The sequence below is a fragment of the Charadrius vociferus genome, unplaced genomic scaffold (genome assembly GCF_000708025.1).
Source record: "Charadrius vociferus isolate BGI_N301 unplaced genomic scaffold, ASM70802v2 scaffold1, whole genome shotgun sequence".
In the NCBI taxonomy this organism is placed as follows: Eukaryota; Metazoa; Chordata; class Aves; order Charadriiformes; family Charadriidae; genus Charadrius; species Charadrius vociferus.
The window spans coordinates 2000812-2020518 of record NW_009647680.1 but is presented as its reverse complement, the minus strand read 5'-3'; the positions used below and the strand labels follow the sequence as shown (position 1 = coordinate 2020518).

At 47.0% G+C, this 19707-nt stretch overlaps 1 protein-coding gene across 1 annotated transcript in view; it reads left to right on the top strand.

Moving 5' to 3' along the window:
• The window catches only part of AMOTL1 (angiomotin like 1), a 46064-nt gene extending 29179 nt beyond the window's left edge, over positions 1 to 16885 (top strand). Inside the window, exons 7-12 of the mRNA XM_009881235.1 lie at positions 7295 to 7444; positions 10659 to 10849; positions 12167 to 12292; positions 14207 to 14433; positions 15163 to 15432; positions 16757 to 16885. Coding sequence (XP_009879537.1) covers positions 7295 to 7444; positions 10659 to 10849; positions 12167 to 12292; positions 14207 to 14433; positions 15163 to 15432; positions 16757 to 16860 — 1068 coding nt within the window. The 3' untranslated portion in view covers positions 16861 to 16885. The remainder of the gene's footprint in view (positions 1 to 7294; positions 7445 to 10658; positions 10850 to 12166; positions 12293 to 14206; positions 14434 to 15162; positions 15433 to 16756) is intronic.
• The last annotated feature ends 2822 nt before the right edge of the window (positions 16886 to 19707 follow it).

Genomic DNA, 19707 nt, shown 5'->3' with positions numbered 1-19707 from the left:
GAAGAGAAATCCCAGGAAGAGGGGACTCTTCAAACTGGCAGACAAGTACAGAACACCATCTAGTAGCTGGAAGCTGGAGTTAGACAACTTTAAAGTGGAAATAATGTTCAGTTTTAACTATAACTAAGAATGATGTCAATTCTCCATTATTGGAGGTCTCTGAATTTATTTTGTTCCTTAAGGCCTTCAGTCAAAAGGTGTTAATAATTAGCTGCAAGTCTGTGCACTCTGACAGATCAGGCAAGACTGTCAAAGCGGGCCTTTTTGGCCCTAAAGTCTCTAGCCCTGTGACCAGCAAAGAGGGAGGACGTTTTATGGGGAATAAAATAAACATATGAGCAGGCGGCCCATTGGTGAAGGGCTAGCAGGCTTGGGTAGAGGTTCATGCTCTGGCACCGGCTGCTGGCATGAGTTTGGGCAGGTCTGTTACCCTTTTCCCACCTGCACCCTCCCCAGGGGTGGCCTGGGCAGGAATCCACAAGGGGTCTTGAGAGGAGCAGGGAAAGCCTTTCATAGAATCGTTTTTCAAATACTTGCAAGTAATTTAAGTGCAGTTCATTGTCTTGGCGAGATGAAGGGTGAATTGACCTCAGTGATGTTTGAATGTTCTTTATCAGGGTATCCAGCATGACAGACCCCCTGTTAGGCTAACTAACGATTACTTAGAGTTTGGAAGATTTAAGGTACTATATGTAAGTGCTGAAGGCATTGCTGTTTTGTTCCTGACCATTAGACCATTCTGACTTCCTATTTAGGAACATTTTAAAAACTCCATTGCCTCTGGTGGATACACTTAGCAGCAAGAAGAGGATCACATTAAGTTTAACTGCTTCTTTGTTAGTCTAAAGCCTGCTCACTGTCCCGGTGTATTTGGGGCAGTCCCTTTGGGGTAGCTGCAGGAGCTAGTGTACCTTTAATCTGTACATAATTCACTTGACACTGTTTGACTTAAAGGCAACTAGAGATTTTCTGTTTGCATTTCATTACAAAGTGGCTGAATAAAGGAACATTTTTTTAGGTGGCAACACCTTCTACTGCAGTTGCAGTGTCACACAGGAGGTGGCAAGAAATACGTTTAGCTCCTGGCTGCTCCACAGGCTGTCAGTGTGGTATTGTCAAGTAAAATTGACTTGCTGAATACACACCGGTGACAGCAGCAAAAACATACATGCAAATTTCCAGGCGGGTGGTGTGAGAAGCTACCCTGTGCCTGCTGGGTTGTAGTAAATACGTTTGTAGCCTGAGGGCTCTGTCTCTAAGTGCTTTGCAGTTGCCAGTTCCTTGTCTAGGCGTCCAACAGAAATGTGCCTCTGCTGGGGATGGGAGCTAGGATCCTGGATTGTGGACTGATGGAGCTGAGGAGAGGGCAAATGTTTCCCTCCAGAGAGCTGCTAACCTCCTGCCCAGGGCATCGTAGATGTTACAGAGGTGGTAACCTCCTGCCTGGGGCATAGTAGATGTTATGGAGGTGGTAACCACCTGCCCAGTGTATTGTACAATCATAGAATCATAGAATAGTTTGGGTTTGAAGGGACCTTTAAAGGTCATCTAGTCCGACTCCTCTGCAGTGAGCAGGGACATCAACTAGATCAGGTTGCTCAGAGCCCCCTCTATCCTAACCTTGAATGTTTCCAGGGGTGGGGCATCTACAACCTCTCTGGGCAACCCATGCCAGTGTTTTGCCACCCTCAGTGTAAAAAATTTCTTCCTTATATCTAGTCTGAATCTCCCCTCTTTTAGTTTAAAAGCATTATGCCTTGTCCTATCACAACAGGCCCTGCTGAAAAGGTTGTCCCCATCTTTCCTATAGGCCCCCTTTAAGTACTGAAGGGCCACAATGAGGTCTCCCCGGAGCCTCCTCTTCCCCAGGATGAACAACCCCAACTCTCTCAGCCTCTCCTCACAGGAGAGGTGCTCCAGCCCTCTGGTCATATTTGTGGCCCTTCTCGGGACCTGCTCTAGCCAGGTCCATGTCTTTCCTGTGCTGAGGGCTCCAGGTGGTTTCTCACCAGAGAGGAGTAGAGAGGCAAAATCACCTCCCTCAACCTGCTGGCCATGCTTCTTTTGATGCAACCCAGGACACAGGTGGCATTCTGGGCCATGAGCACACATTGCCAGCTCATGTCTGGCTTGTCATCCACCACTGCCCCCAAGTCCTTCTTGGCAGGGCTGCTCTCAATCACTTCATCCCCAGCCTATCTTTATACTGGGGATTGCCCTGATCTAGATGCAGGACCCTGCACTTGGCCTTGTTGAACCTCATGAGGTTCACATGGGCCCACTTCTCAAGCTTTTTCAGGTGCCTCTGAATGGCATCCTGTCCCTCGGGCGTGTCAGCCACACCACTCAGCTTGGTGTTGTCTGCAAACTTGCTGAGGGTGCACTCGATCCCACTGTCTAGGTCATTGATGAAGGTACTGAACAGTACTGGTCCCACTACAGACCCCTGAGGGACACCACTTGTCACCGATCACCACCTGGGCATTGAGCTATTGACCACTACCCTCTGGATGTGACCATGCACTCAGTTCCTCACCCACCAAACACTCCACCCATCAAATCCACATCTCTACAATTTAGAGAGAAGGATGTTGTGGGGGATCATGTCAAAGGCCTTACAGAAGTCCAGATAGATGACATCTGTAGCTCTTCCTTGTCCACTGATGTAGTCACTCCATCATAGAAGGCCACTAGGTTGGTCAGGCAGGACTTGCCTTTGATGAAGCCATGCTGGCTGTCTCAAATCACCTCCCTGTCCTCCCTGTGCATTAGTGTCTAGGAGGATCTGTTCCATGATCTTCCCAGGCACAGAGGTGAGGCTGACTGGTCAGTAGTTCCCAGGGTCCTCTTTTCTACCCTTTTTAAAAATGGGTGCAATGTTTACCGTTTTCCAGTCACTGAGGGCTTCACCTGACTGCTATGGCTTTCAAATATAATGGAGAGTGGCTTGACAACTACATCAGGCAGTTCCCTCAGAACTCTGGGTTGCATCTCATCAGGTCCCATAGACTTATGTATGTTCAGGTTCAGGTATGTTCACGGTAGATGTTACGGAGGTGGTAACCTGTTGCATAGGGCATGGTAGATCTCGAGGGTTACAACATGTGAAGGAGATGCTATGGTGTTCACCAAAGTTTGTGTGTCAGAGCCCTCAGACTGAGCCAATCCATGTTGACTTGGTAGCATTCAACTGCTTTTTTCATTCTAGGGGGAGTTCAAATGAATTTTATCCCAGATACTGTGTTTTAATTGTTCAAGGCAATGTCATGCAGCTCAAGTGAAGTGCACTTAATCTGTGGCTTGTGTGCCCAAGCTTCTGTGCTCCCTGTCCCTTGCTTTTGGCCTGTTTCGTCACTAAATCAGAGCACCTTTTCAACAGTCTGCAGTTTGACACATATGCAGCAGATATCATTGACATTTTGAACCTTCATCTTAAACCAGGGATTTTTACTGTAATTTGGAATATATTGAAGGAAACATGAAATCACTCAAATGAAAGTTACTATTATTATTAACAGAGCTCTACCTCATGCACTGCTTTGTAAATCCACCCAGATTTCTTCTACCACCAGAATGTAATTAAGTTTAAAAGCTTTTTAAATGAAAGCTTGAGAAATAAGCAGTAACTACTAAGTTGAATTAACATAAGATAGTGTACTGTGTAAATCTACATTATCCTGAGTGCCTGCTAGTAGAAGGATTTAATTCATAAATATGTAGGTGGTATTATCACCACATGTCATTTAGGAGACTGCTGCTGGAATTGTGTGTCTGGTCCACGCTTCGGATAGAAGACTGTATACTTGGAGAGGCTTCAGAAAACAGCTGTAGAATTTATTTGGGGCCCAGAAGCTGTTCTTTGCTGTGAACAATAAAAGTGAAGAGGTGGCTGGGCTCCAGTCCATGCGCATGAACATGAAGAAGGGATTGCTGTCAGCCAGATTAAATGTTGCTCTTTAACATAAGAAAAAATAATAAGAAGCAGTGTTTGGGTGCTAAAGCTGGGCAAATATTTCCAGCTGGGCTGGAAATAAAGAGTTAGAGTAATTAACACTGAAACAACCCATTTAGGGTAATAGTGGATTCTCCATCTCTTACAGTCTTTAACTCAAATCTCATATCTATAGAATAGATATTCTGTAGCTCAAACTGGAGTTACATTCCTAGTGCAGATATTTTTCCAAGACCCACTCATGTTTACACAGATTGATTTGCTTAGATCATCCCTTTTTAGCCTTAGCTCTTCTTCATCTTTATTTTCCTAATCTCTGGGACAAGAGCAGTGTTCAGGCAAGTTTGCTGATCTTGTGAATATGTGAATTGTTTCATTAAATGCTTCTTGCTCTAGTAGATCACAATTTGGAAACAGAACAAGAAGTAATTTGCTTAAATTGCATAAGAGAAAACCAGATTAGGCATTAGGGTAAAAGTTTTCTGGCAGTAAAGGAAAATAAGCCATGAAGTAGTTTGCAGGGGGAGGCTGTGGAGTCCCTACCCCTGGAAGGTTTTATAAAAAGATTACACAGACATGCGCCAGGTTTTAGGTAGAGTTGATCCTACCTTGCAGCGGGCGGATGGACTGGTACCTCTCCAGGTGCCATCCAGCTTTTTTTTATTTATCTGAATCTGTGCTTCTGTGAGGTAGTGGAGCTTACTGTCATGTATTTCTGATGGCAGTCCCCCTGCCTTATGGATGCATAGTGCACTGACAAGCCCATAAATTCAAATGACACTTTGTTTTTTAAATGTGTGGGTGAGTTTTTTGCTTATGAATCTACAGGCAGGATAGAAAAGTCAGGATTGGCTCAAGAAACTCCCTCTAAATTCGTGAATGTGGGAACTGTCTTGTTGCATATCTCCAACAAAATTGTTTTCTAAGGCGGTGGATGCATGTGCATCGCCTCACCCACATGGGCAGAGGTGCACTCATGCGTGAGTGTGTGAACCCTGGGGCTTAGTGGGCTGCTGCAAAGCCAAATTCTGGCTGCTGTGATACAGATGGACCCTCCATCGTTCGTCAGGATATGGGGGAGCGGATGAGGTCTGCTGTTAAGGAGGGACCCCAGGGGAGCCCCCTTTCCCTCTCTGATCCACACTGGTGTGTCTGGGAGGTGGCACAGATGCCTTCCTACTGCCAAAATAACACATTCAGCAAGAAGCCACTGCTATGTCTGTCTTGGCAAGTCGTGAGCTCCTGAGGAATGCAATCTTCGTGCTGCTGCCAGAGACTAGTGGGGATTATAATCTCATTAATTTTCATGGAAAGCCCAGGGAGCTGTAAGCATTAGCCCAGATTACAGCAGGGGTAGGGAGGTCACACTGCCAGTTGTCAGCTCTGACTGGGGAGGTTTGTTTAAGCCAAGCTTTGTTTTTGCTGTGAACAAGCCCATATTACACTTCACCTGTGACATGCATGGATTTAGGGTGGCAGAAGAGGAATTTCAAGAAAAAGTGATGTTGTTATCATTGTAATCAGTGGGAGGGGACCTAGATGAATCACACAAGTAAAAATAAAACTTCATTGCAGCACGCGAGTCCTGGGCTAAGCAGAGGATTCCGGGTGAAGGGGAGCCTCGCAGAGCTGGGGGAATCCACCGCTGGTGTTTATTTGCTTCATATGCCGAGGAACAAGGCAGCAAACTTCTTACTACATCCACTAGATATTTAGACAGATATTTTGTGGCTGTAGGTCCTATATCATAACCCACATTGCAGTTAATTTCAATAGTGATTTAAGTACTTAAAAAGAGGTAGGCGCTAGGATATGGTTTTGGCCCTGGCCTTGCCAGCTTACAGCACCCCTTCAGCCTCTCTTATTTATCTAGATCCTCAGTGTCGACTGGGGTTAATGCTTTTTTCTGCCTCTTGTTTTGCTTCTGAAAAACTTCAGGTCTCAAACAAGTGTATAAATAAATGAGGGAGACTAGAAGTCCTAAAGAGGATCTTAGTGATCATGGCAGTGACCTCGAACGTTGCCCATTAACCCCTAGGCTGCAGCTGGGGTCCGACTGAGGCTTGGCAACATCTCAGCACTCAAACCGATTCAGCCCCCCTTTCTGAGTCAGGGAGTTAAGTCAAGAGTGTTTTGGGGTCTTTTGGGGTTCATCGGGGTCTTTGGGGGTTTACAGCTTGTGTTTGTGTGTGCTGTTGCTTTCTCTACTACAAGGCAGATATCTTGAGAAAGGTAAATTTATTCATGCTTATGAAGAGAAAATTCATGACAGAAGATTGGAGGAGAAGAGGAGAACTAGGTTTCCTGAGGCTGGGGTGCAATGGGGTGAGCAGGCAGCACTGCGGGTGAGGTTTTGGGTCAGTGTCTATGGTCCCTGGGGATGAGGACTGCTCACAGACACCCAGGTGTGCCTGCCCTCTGTGAGTGAGCTCGCCCCTTCTTGGTACCAGATTTTGGCTGGGTGTCATGTTTTAGCACAGGCTTTGCTGCCCATCCCAGTGCACGGCACAGCTGATGCCCAGTGTGTCCGGCCTCTGCATCCTCCTCTCCCTGAGGGCTCTCAAGCATGCCAGCTGCTGCCCATCACAATATCCTGTGGTGTCACTGAGTGCCCGGTGACATGGTAGGAGGCCAGAAGAAGTGGGGATAGCCGCTAAGGACCCTGAATAAATGCAGTCCACTTGCACATTCCTTTTGGGGTATGCTGTTCGAGTAATCTCTGGCTGTAACACCCTGTATTGCAAAATCCTTGTGTCATGCTTAGCCCTTCAATAATTGCATTACATACACAAGGAGGGCCCAGCTTTAGCTGCCAGCACATCTATACATTGGCATGGCCGAGTCCATGAGCAGGATAGAGCAGGTGGAGCACTTCCAGCTGCTGGCACTCCGCTTGCTCCACCTGCATTGAGCAGATATGCAGGGCTGAAAAAAAGAGACTCTGTGGGTGCAGACAATGTGCCAAGTGTCACCAGTCAATAAAACCCCATTGGGATTCCTCTTAGCTGAGGCCAGTCTGTGTGCTTGCCCAAAGAGTATCCATGAACATGACAGCTCTTGCTTAGAACTGGCCAGGAGGTTTCGTGGCTAGCAGATCCCCAATGGGTGCAAGATATGGGCAGCGTTCCCTCTGAAAGGGGTAGAGCTGCCCTGGTGATGCCTGCTGTGCCCTTTTCCTGCCCATCAAAGGGGCATCATCCTTCCCCTGGAGAAACTCTGTGAAGCAAATGGCCAAAGTCATGCTTGCACCCAAGGTGCACCTGCAAGTCGGGGGGGGGAACCCAGCGGCCCAGGGTGGGTGTGCGGTGCCCCCCAGCACTGCTGACCCCCTGTCCCCCGCAGCTGCGCAGGAAGCAGGCCTATGTGGAGAAGGTGGAGAAGCTGCAGCAGGCGCTGACCCAGCTGCAGGCAGCCTGGGAGAAGAGGGAGCAGATGGAGCGGCGGCTGCGCACACGCCTGGAGCGAGAGCTGGACTCGCTGCGGATGCAGCAGGTGAGGACAAAGTGGTTGTTGTGGGACCCCAGCATGGGGCCTTCGGTGTTACTTTTAAAGAGGGACGATTGCTTGCAGTCCTGCCAGGTGCAACCTTGCTTTTGGGTTCAGGTCATTGGGGTTTCCACCTAAGCCTTTCCATTGGATGGGGTTGTGGATGCCCCATCAGTGGAAGTGTTCAAGGTCAGGTTGGACAGGGCTTTGAGCCACCTGATCTAGTGGAAGATGTCCCTGCCCAGGACGGGGGGGGGTGGACTTAGGTGATTTTTGAAGGTCCCTTCCAACCCAAACTGCTCTATGATTCTAACTCAGATTTTCAGTGGAGAGTGGGGGAGCTCCACAGTGGGGCTGCTGGACACAGCTGGGCCCTGCCTGTTGTGGGGCTGGGAGGTCCTGGCTCCCCTGACCAAGGGCAGACAGGGCTCTGCCCCTATGTGTCCCCCCACACCTGCCAGGGGACAATGTCCTTTCAGGTTTCTCTCTAGCAGTCACAGATTGTGCAAGATCAGTTCCATGACTAAGGAGGAGAAGAAAGGTGTGGTACATACGGGCATGAGATTCAGCCCACAGACTTTGGCTGATCTTTCATTGAAAAAGCAACATGGATGGTATGCATTAGGTGGGAGCAAGGGCTTGGACCATATTTGTTCTGGGCAAAGCTGGTGTACTTGTTTCACAGAAACCTCTACCCATGACAGATCTGGAGACAAATGGTGTCATCTTCAGACAATAAATTATTCAAGTATCAGTCCAGTCCAGAATGGGCTAGAAGTGTAGGTTTGCATTTCTGTGTACATCCCCTTGTTTTTTGGCAGCTGTGTGTCTTTAGAGGGATAGTGTTACACTTTTATTTTATGCACAGGTATTCCTTTGTTATTCCTCCTCCATCCCCAAGTCTCAAAGTCCAGTCATCTGTGAAAAAGGAAAAAAAAAAAAAAAGCACAAGGTGGTTGCAGGGAGGATTTCCAGGCTACAGCCGTCACCAAGTGCCAAATACATGGGCATTACCTCCAGAGGAGAGCGAGCAGATGTACTAAGTGTATCAAACCACCGCTTGGGGAAAAACCAGCAACATAAGCAAAGCATGATGGTCTTGTAACTCTTGAAAGGGCTCACTCATATCTCTGTCAATGCACGCATCTGCTACAATAACCCTTCCTTATTTATGAGCCATTAGCGGAGACCAAAGCAACTGTTACACAGAGCTTGCGCTCCCAGAAAGCAGAAGGGCTGATCCTGCCGGCAGGATGCAATTGGGAAATAGCTCTACAGGCAGTATCAGCAGTTGCAGAATCATTAGGTGGCCGGACTTGAGCATCCATCCCCTTCTCACCGGCAGCCGCAGGGCAGGTTCCCCCACACCCCTCCAACAGCATCACTGTCACTGCTGCTCCCTGGAGACCCTTCCCATCCATCTTGGCTCTTCCTTGCTGCCATATAAGTATGTTAATTCTTTCTTGTCCTCTCCATCATGGACTTGCTGTTCCTGTCTTCTTCCAGTAGCTCTTCTTATTTGCCCCTTAGCCTGCTCTCCTCCAACTTCAAAAGAAATTACATGGGGTGTGAGATGCTAATGCTGGTGTAAATGAAAGAAGATTTGAGAAAATACAGTTAAAATTCAAGTGAATTCTAGAACTAGAAAAGGTTTTGTTCTCCGGGCTGGAATGTAGGGACAAATTGTTAAGTAGATGGGATAGACTGTTGACAAAGTCCTTGTCCTGGGAGTTTAGGCTATGTCTGCTCATTTTAGCAGAAAATGTAACTTACAGATTGCTTCATTTTTTAATTATTTTTTTGACTTAGCATTGCAGGCTGAGTGCATGGGGCTGGCAGAGGTTTTGACTGAGAAGGTGACAGGTACCCATGATGTCCCAAGATGCCATTTACAGACCAGGGCCATGCTTCCAAAAGATTACCGTTCTGCCAGGGGGCTGACAATATTAGAAGTGTGGGTGCTGATTTTTGCAGGAGCAGAGTTGCAGCCATTGCTTCTAAGGGCTGCTCCATATTGCATTTCTAGAAAGCAGCTCACAAACATGTTGTTACCGCACCAAAGGCAAAGGCTGCAGCCCTCTCCTGGTATCTCTAGTTTCTTGTAAGTAGGAGATAAGTGTCTGGAAGGAGGAACTGTGGTTTGGAAAATGGAAATGGTTGCTGCAGCCCTCACTGGTGCTGGTGCTGTGCCAGAGAACGGCTTTGCTGGTGGAAGTTCGTGGTGTAGCATGGATGAGAAGCCAGTGCTGCCGAGACATGGTTTCCCCTTTAACACAATCCTGTGCACTGTGGAGTGTAATAAATCTCTTGCATTTTTTATTGGAAAAAAAAACCATTTACTTATTCTGACTTCTCCCGGAGCTTTGTGCCTCTCTCCCCAGCGTGGGCTCATCCCACCCAAACTCCCCTGAGCTAAGGGCTGGATCTCCATCCACCTCCACTCTCCACCAGCAGTGACAGGAGCTTGGTGCAGCTACCTGTGCTGCTTAGGTCCTTTAATTAAGTGGCTGTAATGGCGTAGCATAAATTCTGCCTGGGTAAGTGCTTTCCTCACAGTGTAGATGCAAAGGGTTATGCACCTGTGGCTGCTTGTCAGCATCTCATGGGAGTCCCCCCTCAGTGCCTGGGGATCTTTTACCTCTCCAGTTGGAAAGTTACCTGCTGCACCACAGAAAGCATCTTCTGAGGGCACATGAGAACTAATGTGCCAAAAAAGACAGACATAAATCTGTGTCCAGGGTATTTCCCGAGCTGCTGTTTTGAATATGTTACATGTAGCTAGGTTACAGCTCGCTTTTTTTTCTGCTTTTATGTATAAACACTCTAGTAATAATTGCTTGTCCATACCGGGCACTGCCCAGCTGTGTGATGAAGTCCCAGCAAGAAGAGTATCTTTTAAAGCTTCATTGCTTCTTTTCCCTACTGGCTTTTTTTCCCGTTTTTCCCCTTGGCTTGGGGTATCCCATGAAATCCTGCACAACCAGGGAGCAGCCAGATCCCTACTTCTGTCAGCACGGTCCGGAGAAGTGTGTGCTGGGGTTGCATACATGGTCAACCTGCGGGTCCTCCTGGAATCTAAGGGGTTCAGCTTGGGGCTTCTACCTGCCCCTGTCAAAAGACATGGGGATGACCTTGTGTGCTCCAGAGAAGTGGGGAAAAAAGGGTTAGCAGCTCCCGTACTTGGCAGAGAGTGAATGTCCCTCACTGTTTCCACCGGCAGAGGCAGGGCAGCTACCAGGCGAGCAGCCTCCCGGAGCACAATGCCCCGGCCCTGATGGAGCTGGTGCGGGAGAAGGAGGAGAGGATCCTGGCCCTGGAAGCCGACATGACCAAGTGGGAGCAGAAGTACCTGGAGGAGAGTACAATCAGGCACTTTGCCATGAACGCCGCAGCCACGGCCGCAACGGAGAGGTAAGATGGCCTTTCTGCCAGCGGGCAGCTCTCTTCACCGTGGAAAACATGGGGGAATTATAAGGCACGGATATTTTCTTAAGGCTGGATTTTGCTTGCCTTTCCCTGCTGAGTCGTGCTGCCAGGGTTAAAGCACCTCTCTGTGGCATCATGCCAGTGAGATACAACAGTCAGTTAAGACAGGATTTACCCTTCTGACCAGGTCCAAAAGTTTATCAAATCCAGGCACCAGACTCAAGCAATGGCCTCAATGGCAAAGTCTCGGGCTGCCGAATTGCACAGCATAGGTAAGGCAACTCCTCCACTGCACCGATGGAGCAGCAGGAACTGTTGGTACATGGCTGCATCCATCCCATGGTCTGCAACGTGGTATTTAACCTAGTTTTAAAAACCTGTAACAGGGAAAATTTTGTGCCCTGAGTCCCCTGTTTCACCGCTTCATTAAGCTTCAAATTAAAAAGGCTCTACTGATAGCTATGCTAAACCTCTTTACTGCAAATTACCTCAATTGATTCTTGTCCTTCCCAGGTGTACATGATGAACAACAGATCACTGTCAACACTGTAACAGCCTTGTAAATATTGGAAGACAGATACCTCCTGTTGTATCTCCCCTGGCCTGAACTAACTTACTTCCTTCAGCCATTCCTCACATGTCCCAGTATAAACCCCTTCCCATTCCTGTTGCATTAGTCTGGACTGTCTCCAGTTTGTCTGTGTCGAAGTCTGGTGCCCAAAAGCACAGAAGGCACTGCAGTGAGGCTTTCCAGCGATGAGGAGGATGGGATAATTAACTTCTTGCCCCAGTTTCTTAGAAGCCAAATCCCCTGAAAACACCCTAAAACGAGATTTACCTTTGAAGTGCAGTTAAGTGCATGACTCAGGATGGTCCTTTTCTTTTGCACTCCAGTCTAGGCAGCAATTCATGTGCTATTTTTCACCTTCCAAAGTATACAATTTTGTTTCTCGTTTGCGATGTAGTCTTGTTGGCTTAAGACCATTTTCCCAGTGAGTGAGTCCCTCTGATGTCTGACACTGTCCTTCAGGTTGGTTGTTAGCCCCGTGGGGGTCACCCATGATTTCAGTGTGCTCTCTGTTCTGCCTAGTTAATTAATGGCGTTAATGACAAAACCTAAGCCAAGAGTAGCCCGCAGCAAGATGACCCAATGCCAGATAGCCATCCACTTGATAGGCAACCATCACTAGCTTGCTCTTCAAATGTGGTTTTGGGGTTTTCTTTGCAAGTGCCAATCACACTTGCAAAAGCCACCCTTGCGGTCTCAGGAGCCCGACTCACCATGTTGAACCGCTTTGCCAGGGACACCTCGGCCTCAAGCCACTCACGCAATGGCAGCTACAGCGAGAGCGCACTGGAGGTGCGGGGCTGGCAGGAGGAGGAGGAGATCGTGCAAGCCAACAGGCGCTGCCAGGACATGGAGTACACGTAAGGGGCTATCGTGCCATACCTGCTTGTCATGGGGTTTGGGCTGGGTTCAGATAAACCAGAACGACCACCTGTTCCTTGATGCATGCCTGGAAAGGATGGGCTTAGCTTCACTTTGACTTAGTTTTGCTCTTCAGCAGTAAACCAGGGATTAAAGAGTTACTGTCATTAGATAACTTCCTCCCTACCTTCCTGCTAAGCCTCTCTGTGCCAAAAACTACCTTCTTACAAAACAGAGGCTGTTCCATTATTAAAAGTAGGTTGGCATGTGAGGAAGCTGAATGTTTGTTTAATCTCGGTGAAAATCCCCCTCTGGAAACAAGAGTGTCTGGATGTGAAAGCTGAAGTTGTAATCCCACTCCTACATAATCAGCAACGTGAGGGCTTGCTGCTGCCTCGCTCGTCGCTCCTTGCCTGCTTATTGCTTTCTAGACACACGTAAGTTTCCCACATCCAAGTTGTGTGATGGTCACACTGGCGTTTAGGAGCAAACCTGCAAAATTTAGCACGACGAGCACCGATAAAAAAGATGCATTTACAAGTAATAGAAGATACAAAATAATTTGGGGCAGGCACAGGCAGTCAGCAAGAGTAACGTTCATTGTTGCAGATACTTCTCCGTTTGCAGCACACAAGTGGACATGTGGCTGTGTAGTTCCATGAACGTTAGACCTGGGCGGTATTATTAATCCAAACTTTTTTCCTGGTGAAAAGTGGCCTTTTGATGAGTAAAAATCTGTTAAGAAAGTCTGTGTATTCCTCTAGGTTTTTACTGAAAAACTATTTAAAATCTGTTGTTCAATATTGGCTGCCCCACAAAAACATCCATCTGCAGACACTTTTATAAAAAGGTGTATTTGTTACTTGTGGAAAATATCAATGATTGTTTTTACTGGGTTTGGGTTTTGTTTTCCACTCACAGGTGCAAGCTAATCCTGCTTCCAGTGAAGTAATGGAGTTTTGCCATTGGTTTCATTAAAGATAGATTAGGATCTTGTGTTTTCATTGCAAATTAGACATTTGATTATGAAAACTAATGGTAACATGAAGTTACTAGCTATCTCCGTTGTACGTATAGGTTTTCCAGATGCAGCATTTTAGCTTTTACTGCTTCACAAAATGCAGCTGCATTGGACTATATATTGTATATCGCAGTCAAGCTATAGTCATCTGGCTGTCATATTGTACATGTACAGTTTTGGGGTTTTTTTTAAATGTGGTTTTGTAGTCTTTCAGTATGATTTGGTGTTAATCATTCCTGGAGAAAAGTCTCAGATAATCCTGTTATTTTGTGATTTGAGAGTCTTTGGGGTCTGTATGAGAGAAGTAGCAAGCTTTGCTCGGCTCTGCACACCTCGTGCTGATTGTTTCTGCAGCAGTGAGGGAGAAGCAAGAGCCCAGCCCAGCTGTTAGAGAAACCGAAGGGAACCTTTCTGCTCACTTCAGCAGGTCTTTACTCCAGCTGGTGGCAGACCCAAATCGTGGGGTTAACTCAGCCTACCAAGGGAGGGTTTCCAGATTTGGCCCCCATGTATTACAGAGGTGTAAATTGCCTGTGTGTTGGTATTCTGGTGAAGGTAGCAATCCACAGCTCAGTTAGGATACTGCTCTCATTGCTCCTGCTGGGTTGGTAAAACCACCTATATAAAACCACCTGAACTGTAGATGAGTTCAGTTAACCCTGCAGAAAAGACTTCCCAGTTTTGGCTTAATAGCCAGAAACACTCACTGTTTTGAGATGTGTGGTTATCCTCAGAGGAACTGGTGGGAGCTGCCTTGTCTGAGTCACTCAAAACCGGAGGGGACAGAGCAGCAGGGCATGTGCCCAGGGACCCATCCTGCTGCCCCAGGGTGGGGACAGCTGCCTGTATAAACTCTTCCATTCCTGTAAGCAGAGCATTCATATTTTGGCAGAATAAAGAATCTCCATGCAAAAATAATTGAGAAGGATGCCATGATCAAGGTCCTTCAGCAACGGTCACGGAAAGACCCTGGGAAAGCCGACAGCGCCAGCCTGCGACCAGCTCGGTCTGTCCCCTCCATTGCCGCTGCTACGGGCGCGCATTCACGCCAGACCTCGCTCACCAGCAACCAGATAGCTGAGGAGAAGAAGGAAGAGAAGATCTGGAAGGGAAGCATAGGTGGGCTCAGGTTTTGGTTAAGCTTTGGCTCATCCATCACTTCGTCCTAATCGTTCTGCTTGAGCTTAGGAAAAGTGCCCCAGCCATGGAGCACATTGCCCCCATGGCTCATTTCCAGAGCACTTTTGATGGGAAGAACATTTGTCCTTGTGCTGAAGTCAAAAACTAGTTATTTTTTAACCTCACGTTGTATCTTAGTTATATTTTTAATCATCTTAATTGTTCTGTACTGATTATAGAAAACCATAGTCAGGGGAAATCCTCCCAGACACATGCAGATGATGTTTGCAATTTTGTGGGAGTAAATAACAAATTTGGGCGAGAAAAAAATCTTTGTTAAAGTTAAACAAGGGGGGTGAGTATCCTTTTGGATAGGAGTGCATGATGCAATGCAGCAGCTAAATGGGAAAATGACTGCAGGATTGTAGTGTGGGGATGCACAGGATGAGGGCTGCAGAGGCATGCAAGTCTGTGCCAGGGGTAGGTACCACAGGGATAGGTGAGCAAAAGGGGATGCAGGAAAGGGCAGCTCCTCTCAAAAGGCTTTTTTTATTGGAAAATACCATGTGAATGTCAGGAGAAGAGCAACAGGCGATGTCAAGGGGAAAAGCTAAGCTGACATAAAGGGCTGGAGACACATCAAGACCAGCGCCTTGTAGCTCTGGGGTGGGACAAGGGGGAAGCACTTATGTTCGAGCCGGGATGTGACTGACCTCCATGTGTTTTAAGGGCTACTCTTGGGAAAGGAGCACCATGACCACCCATCGAGCCCTTCACTGCCTCCTCCGCTGCCCTCCTTGTCCTGCATGCCCATCCTGGCACCTGCAGCCTCCCATGCGAAGACGGGCAGCAAAGACAGCAGCACGCAAACGGACAAAAGCGCTGAGCTCTTCTGGCCTGCTGCTGCCTCCTTCCCTGGCCGTGGACGGCTGGGTACCACCCCATCGCACAGCCCAGCCCCGCGGACCCTGGGGACACGAGCAGCTGGCGAGAAACTGGGTGAGCTCTGCCGGATCCCCGTGTCAGTGCGAAATGCCTGTCAGCGGATCCCCAGGGACACCTCAGTATTGATGGAGGGGGGACAATGCCTTCACATTTTGTAAGGTGGTGGGGAGGTTTTTTCAGGGAAACTAAAATCATAGTGAGAAAATTATCCAAGGCTGCCTGGTCTGGCTTTGCAGACCATCAGGCTCAGCAGCATCTGTAAAGCTCCGCTTGCCTGCAGCGGACAGAGTTTCCAACGAATGCAATTATTTGTGCTGCCAAAGATAAAATTACAGAGTTTCACACCTTGAAAACACTTCACACCTGCTCACATACCCGGACCGTTCTCTTTTTTTTCAACTTAAACCATGGTTAGTAAAGGCACTGTTTTCTCCCTTATTTTTAAAGGAAACCCCAGGGGGAAATAATAAGGAGAAAGTGGAGGTTTGGGGGGGCTGGTGTAAAGAAATACAATTTTAATTCTTTTTGAAAGGTGGAAATTGCTGGTTTGCAGCCCTAGCAAGGGAGACACTTATTTTACAAACATTCTTTTGAAAAAGCCAGTTTCCTACACACTCATCTTGTTTCAAAAGCAAACCTTCCCTCTAAAAACATTCCGTGTATCATTAATAGGGCTAAATATCACTGATTTCTTAAAACTCTGGATTACTGTGTTTTGGGCAATCCAGTTCTGAATTTGTTTCCAGGTACTCTAAAAATAGCCTTTTAAGGCTTTTCCTGCATGTAAGACATTAGTGTCCTTCTCCCTGAGTTTGACTGTCGAGAACTGTGGTGATGAAGATGAACACCTAACACCTATCGTACGTTGTGATAATTGGCCATATACATTCTCTTAGCCCATCCCACTGGCAAAGTATTACACTTTAGATTTAACCACCTACCAGATTATTTGTGTACTGCCTTCATGATGTTTTAAATTCCCAAATTTTGTACCTGATGCAGAATAGGAGTATACATCTGGAGAGCTACCGTGGATCATATGGCGAGTAGTAACACCATAAAGTGATGTAGACCTTTCACAAATGCCTGTTTCTCTCTAGGGCCACAGCAAAAGAGGTACTGTGGTCTGTATCTCTTAAATGCCATCTTTGTGCCTGCCCTTAGCGTCTAGGCACTCCAACACACCTGCTGTCATTGTGCAGGGAATTCAGCATTACATGTTCTCAGCCTCCTGATTAAATTTGGTGCTCAGTATGTAGGACATACAGTTAACGTGTGCTCCACCACCGCCCCCCCCCAGAAATGGTTTTATATTTGCGTGGAAAAATTTGCTGTTGAATTTGAGCTGAAGACCAACTTTCCCTTCTTCTTGTTGCAGGGACCTCAAGCCATGGGAAGCTGCCCGACAGCAAAGGCAGAGTGAGCAGCTTGCTCCACAAGCCTGAGTTTCCAGATACGGACATGATGGAAGTCCTCATCTGAGCAGAGGACAGCATCTCTGGGGTTTTATGTGCATACAGCCAGGTCCAAGATGGTCCCAGTGTGCCAACCTTAAAAACTAACCCTGAGAGTTTGAAGAAAGATAGAGAAAGTTTGTGCCCAAAACAGAGCTTGAGTCTGATACTTTGAGACTTTGGACCAGGCGAGAAGTCAAGAGAGCTGAAGAGGAGCGATGATATGAACGTTTGGGATTTTCTGAGCAGAAAGGGGCGTTGAGAACAGAAGGTGGAGTGAGAAGGGGATCATCGAGGGAAAAGGAAAATGCATTTTCTGGTGTAAAGAGAAGGAGGCAAAGTTACAGACTGGGTGCACAGTGCCGCTCTGTTCTCCTGCCTTTCTGCAGCCGGGACAGGGAGCAAAATCTCAGCTCTTTTGAGGCCAGAGGGAGTTTCTGCGTAACCCAGGAGAAACTTGCATCTTCCTCAGTATCAATTAATTTCTCAAAAGTATTCACTGCTTAATTTCAGTGAATAATTGATCCGTAGATGTACATGGCAAGTTCTTGTAAGTATTTGTTTGAAGTGGCGTGGTTTGGTTTTCCTGGGCAAGCCGGACAGGTGCCTCTTTCCTGGCTGGACAAATGTTGCTCTTGGAGCTGGATTTACAATGCAAATATTCATGTCTTGCAACCTCAGAGCTTGCTGAGACTTCTTTTTTTGGTAGGAGCAGTTGTTGGCTGGAGTTCCCGTGGAGAATGAAAGTAGAGGGGGGCAGGAGGACCCTGCTGAAGCAATCCCTTTTGTGAGGATGGGAAGGTTTCAGGAGGGAAAGTCGAGGGAGGATCCCGGCAGCTCCCTGAAGGGCTGTGCAGTGCAGAAGCTCATTCAGAGGGGGGGTGTGTGGGTGCGTGTCCAGTGGAGTTAAGCTGGGTCTACATGTGAGATCAGAAGATGCCTCTAACTGTGTACTGGTTCATAGTAGTGGAAGAATCAGTGTGTTCATGGTAAGAACAGGATTTTTCCCTATTTTCAATGCCTACAGCCAAATCCTACCTTCCTTGAGCATACAAACCTGCCGTTCAAGCTGATGTGAGACTGGGCATTAAGGGGTGTAGGATCAGGCTGGGAAGCATTTAACTGCAAAGCAAAGCATGAGCATCATCTGTTTTCTGTGCTGAGCTGCAGTATCTTTCCACCTTGTTTTAACCAGGATGGAACATTTCTCATTTTCAGCTCAGTCCCTGATTTCTATAAGAGGTGGTGACTGTCCGTAAGAAAGCCAACTCACCAGCTGTGTTAGTCATGGCATACTATTTGCTTCATGCATTGCACATGCTGATGGGGAATTTTTCCTCTTTGAGGTATTTTTGCATTGGCTTTGCAGTTCCTGAACCTTGTGGTGTGCTGTAATGACATTAGGAAGAACTTGGCTTTGGGAAAAAGGGTGAGGGGATTTTATATGTGAAGCTGCCTAGAATGGAAAGGTGATGGGTGCTGGAAGTGATCGTGTGCTCAGAGGTGACTCAAGGTCACCCCTTCCTGTAGGAATTGAATTGGAGTCCTTGATTGTGAAAACATTAGGCACTTCAAACTCTGCTTTCACTGAAAACTGAAGTCCTTGCAATCTCAAAGCCTTCAGGGGCCAGAGCCCTGTGCTCAGTACTGCCTGGCTGATACCTTTTTTTTTTTTTTTAAAAAAAAAAAAATTGCTATGTTAAATCTATGCACTTATTTTTGCGTGTACATAGAATTACACATACGTTGGTGTCACCCTCTTTCTGATTTTTGCACTTGTTAAGCAAAGTAGTGGTGGGTAGGTTGTGCAGGCAAGCGAACTGTGTGTTTCGAGTATTAGCAGCTTTGCATTGTGAAACCAAATGTGCAAAACCCTTGGAAGATGTTACGCAGCTTAATATATGCCTTGTAAAATATGTTTGGGGTTTTTTTTCCTCAAATGTTAATTTAAAGGTTGTAAGTGTTTGTGTAAAAGCTGGCCTTGCGTGTGGCAGCAGCGCTGACCCACCTCCGTGGCTCTTCCTCAAGTGTCTGTGGTTGCAGTGGGGCAGGAGGAAGACAAAGCAAGGGACTACAAGTAAAACGATGGTGAATATTTCACTTCATCATTTTTCTCCAAGAAATAAGGATACCCAGGTGCTTGGAAGTCCCTAAGCATTTTATTACCAGCTGTATTTTTTTTTTTAATGAAACTATTTAATAATTTGTGTACAGGCAGACAGCTAGGCGTCCAGCAGAAACAGTGTTGAATCAGCATGCGTGATGTGGCTTTCAGTTATGTCTGGTAGTGGTTCAGCTCAACTTCTCCAAGTCAGCTAGTGTACAGCACTCCGCCTCCTGGAGACCACAGTCCCTCCAGTTTCTGGTATCCCAAGGTATGTTTACAATTGATGCTGCCCCAGATTTAGGATCAGGTGTAGGAAACCGTTTGTTAGAGACTATGGTGTAGGCAACTCTCGTTTGCTTTTGGAGTCCCAGCTCAAATAAACTCAAAGATTCATTCTCCTCAATTATGTTGAACTCAAGAGATGGTAGTTTTCCTGGAGGGAAAGTGTGGAGGACCAGCGGGTCTCCCCCCAGCCCGAGCACTAGCAGCACTTGCGTGGAGAACTACTGCCATAAATCAGCCCCTCTCAGCAGAGCGGTGCACCTCCACTTGTGCTGGTTTTCCCAGCTCTTTGAACTGTTTTGTGTTTTGGGAAACTGTGCTGTAGCCATTCCAGGTGATGTTGGTAACTAGTTGTAAAATACTGTCATTTTTTATTGCCTTTGGTTGTATAGAGAAGTTGGTGTACAGTGTTGTACAGCTGGAGGGTTATTTGTACATATGGGGGGAAGTGAAGAACGTTATGTGTCACCCACAGCAAATATTGAT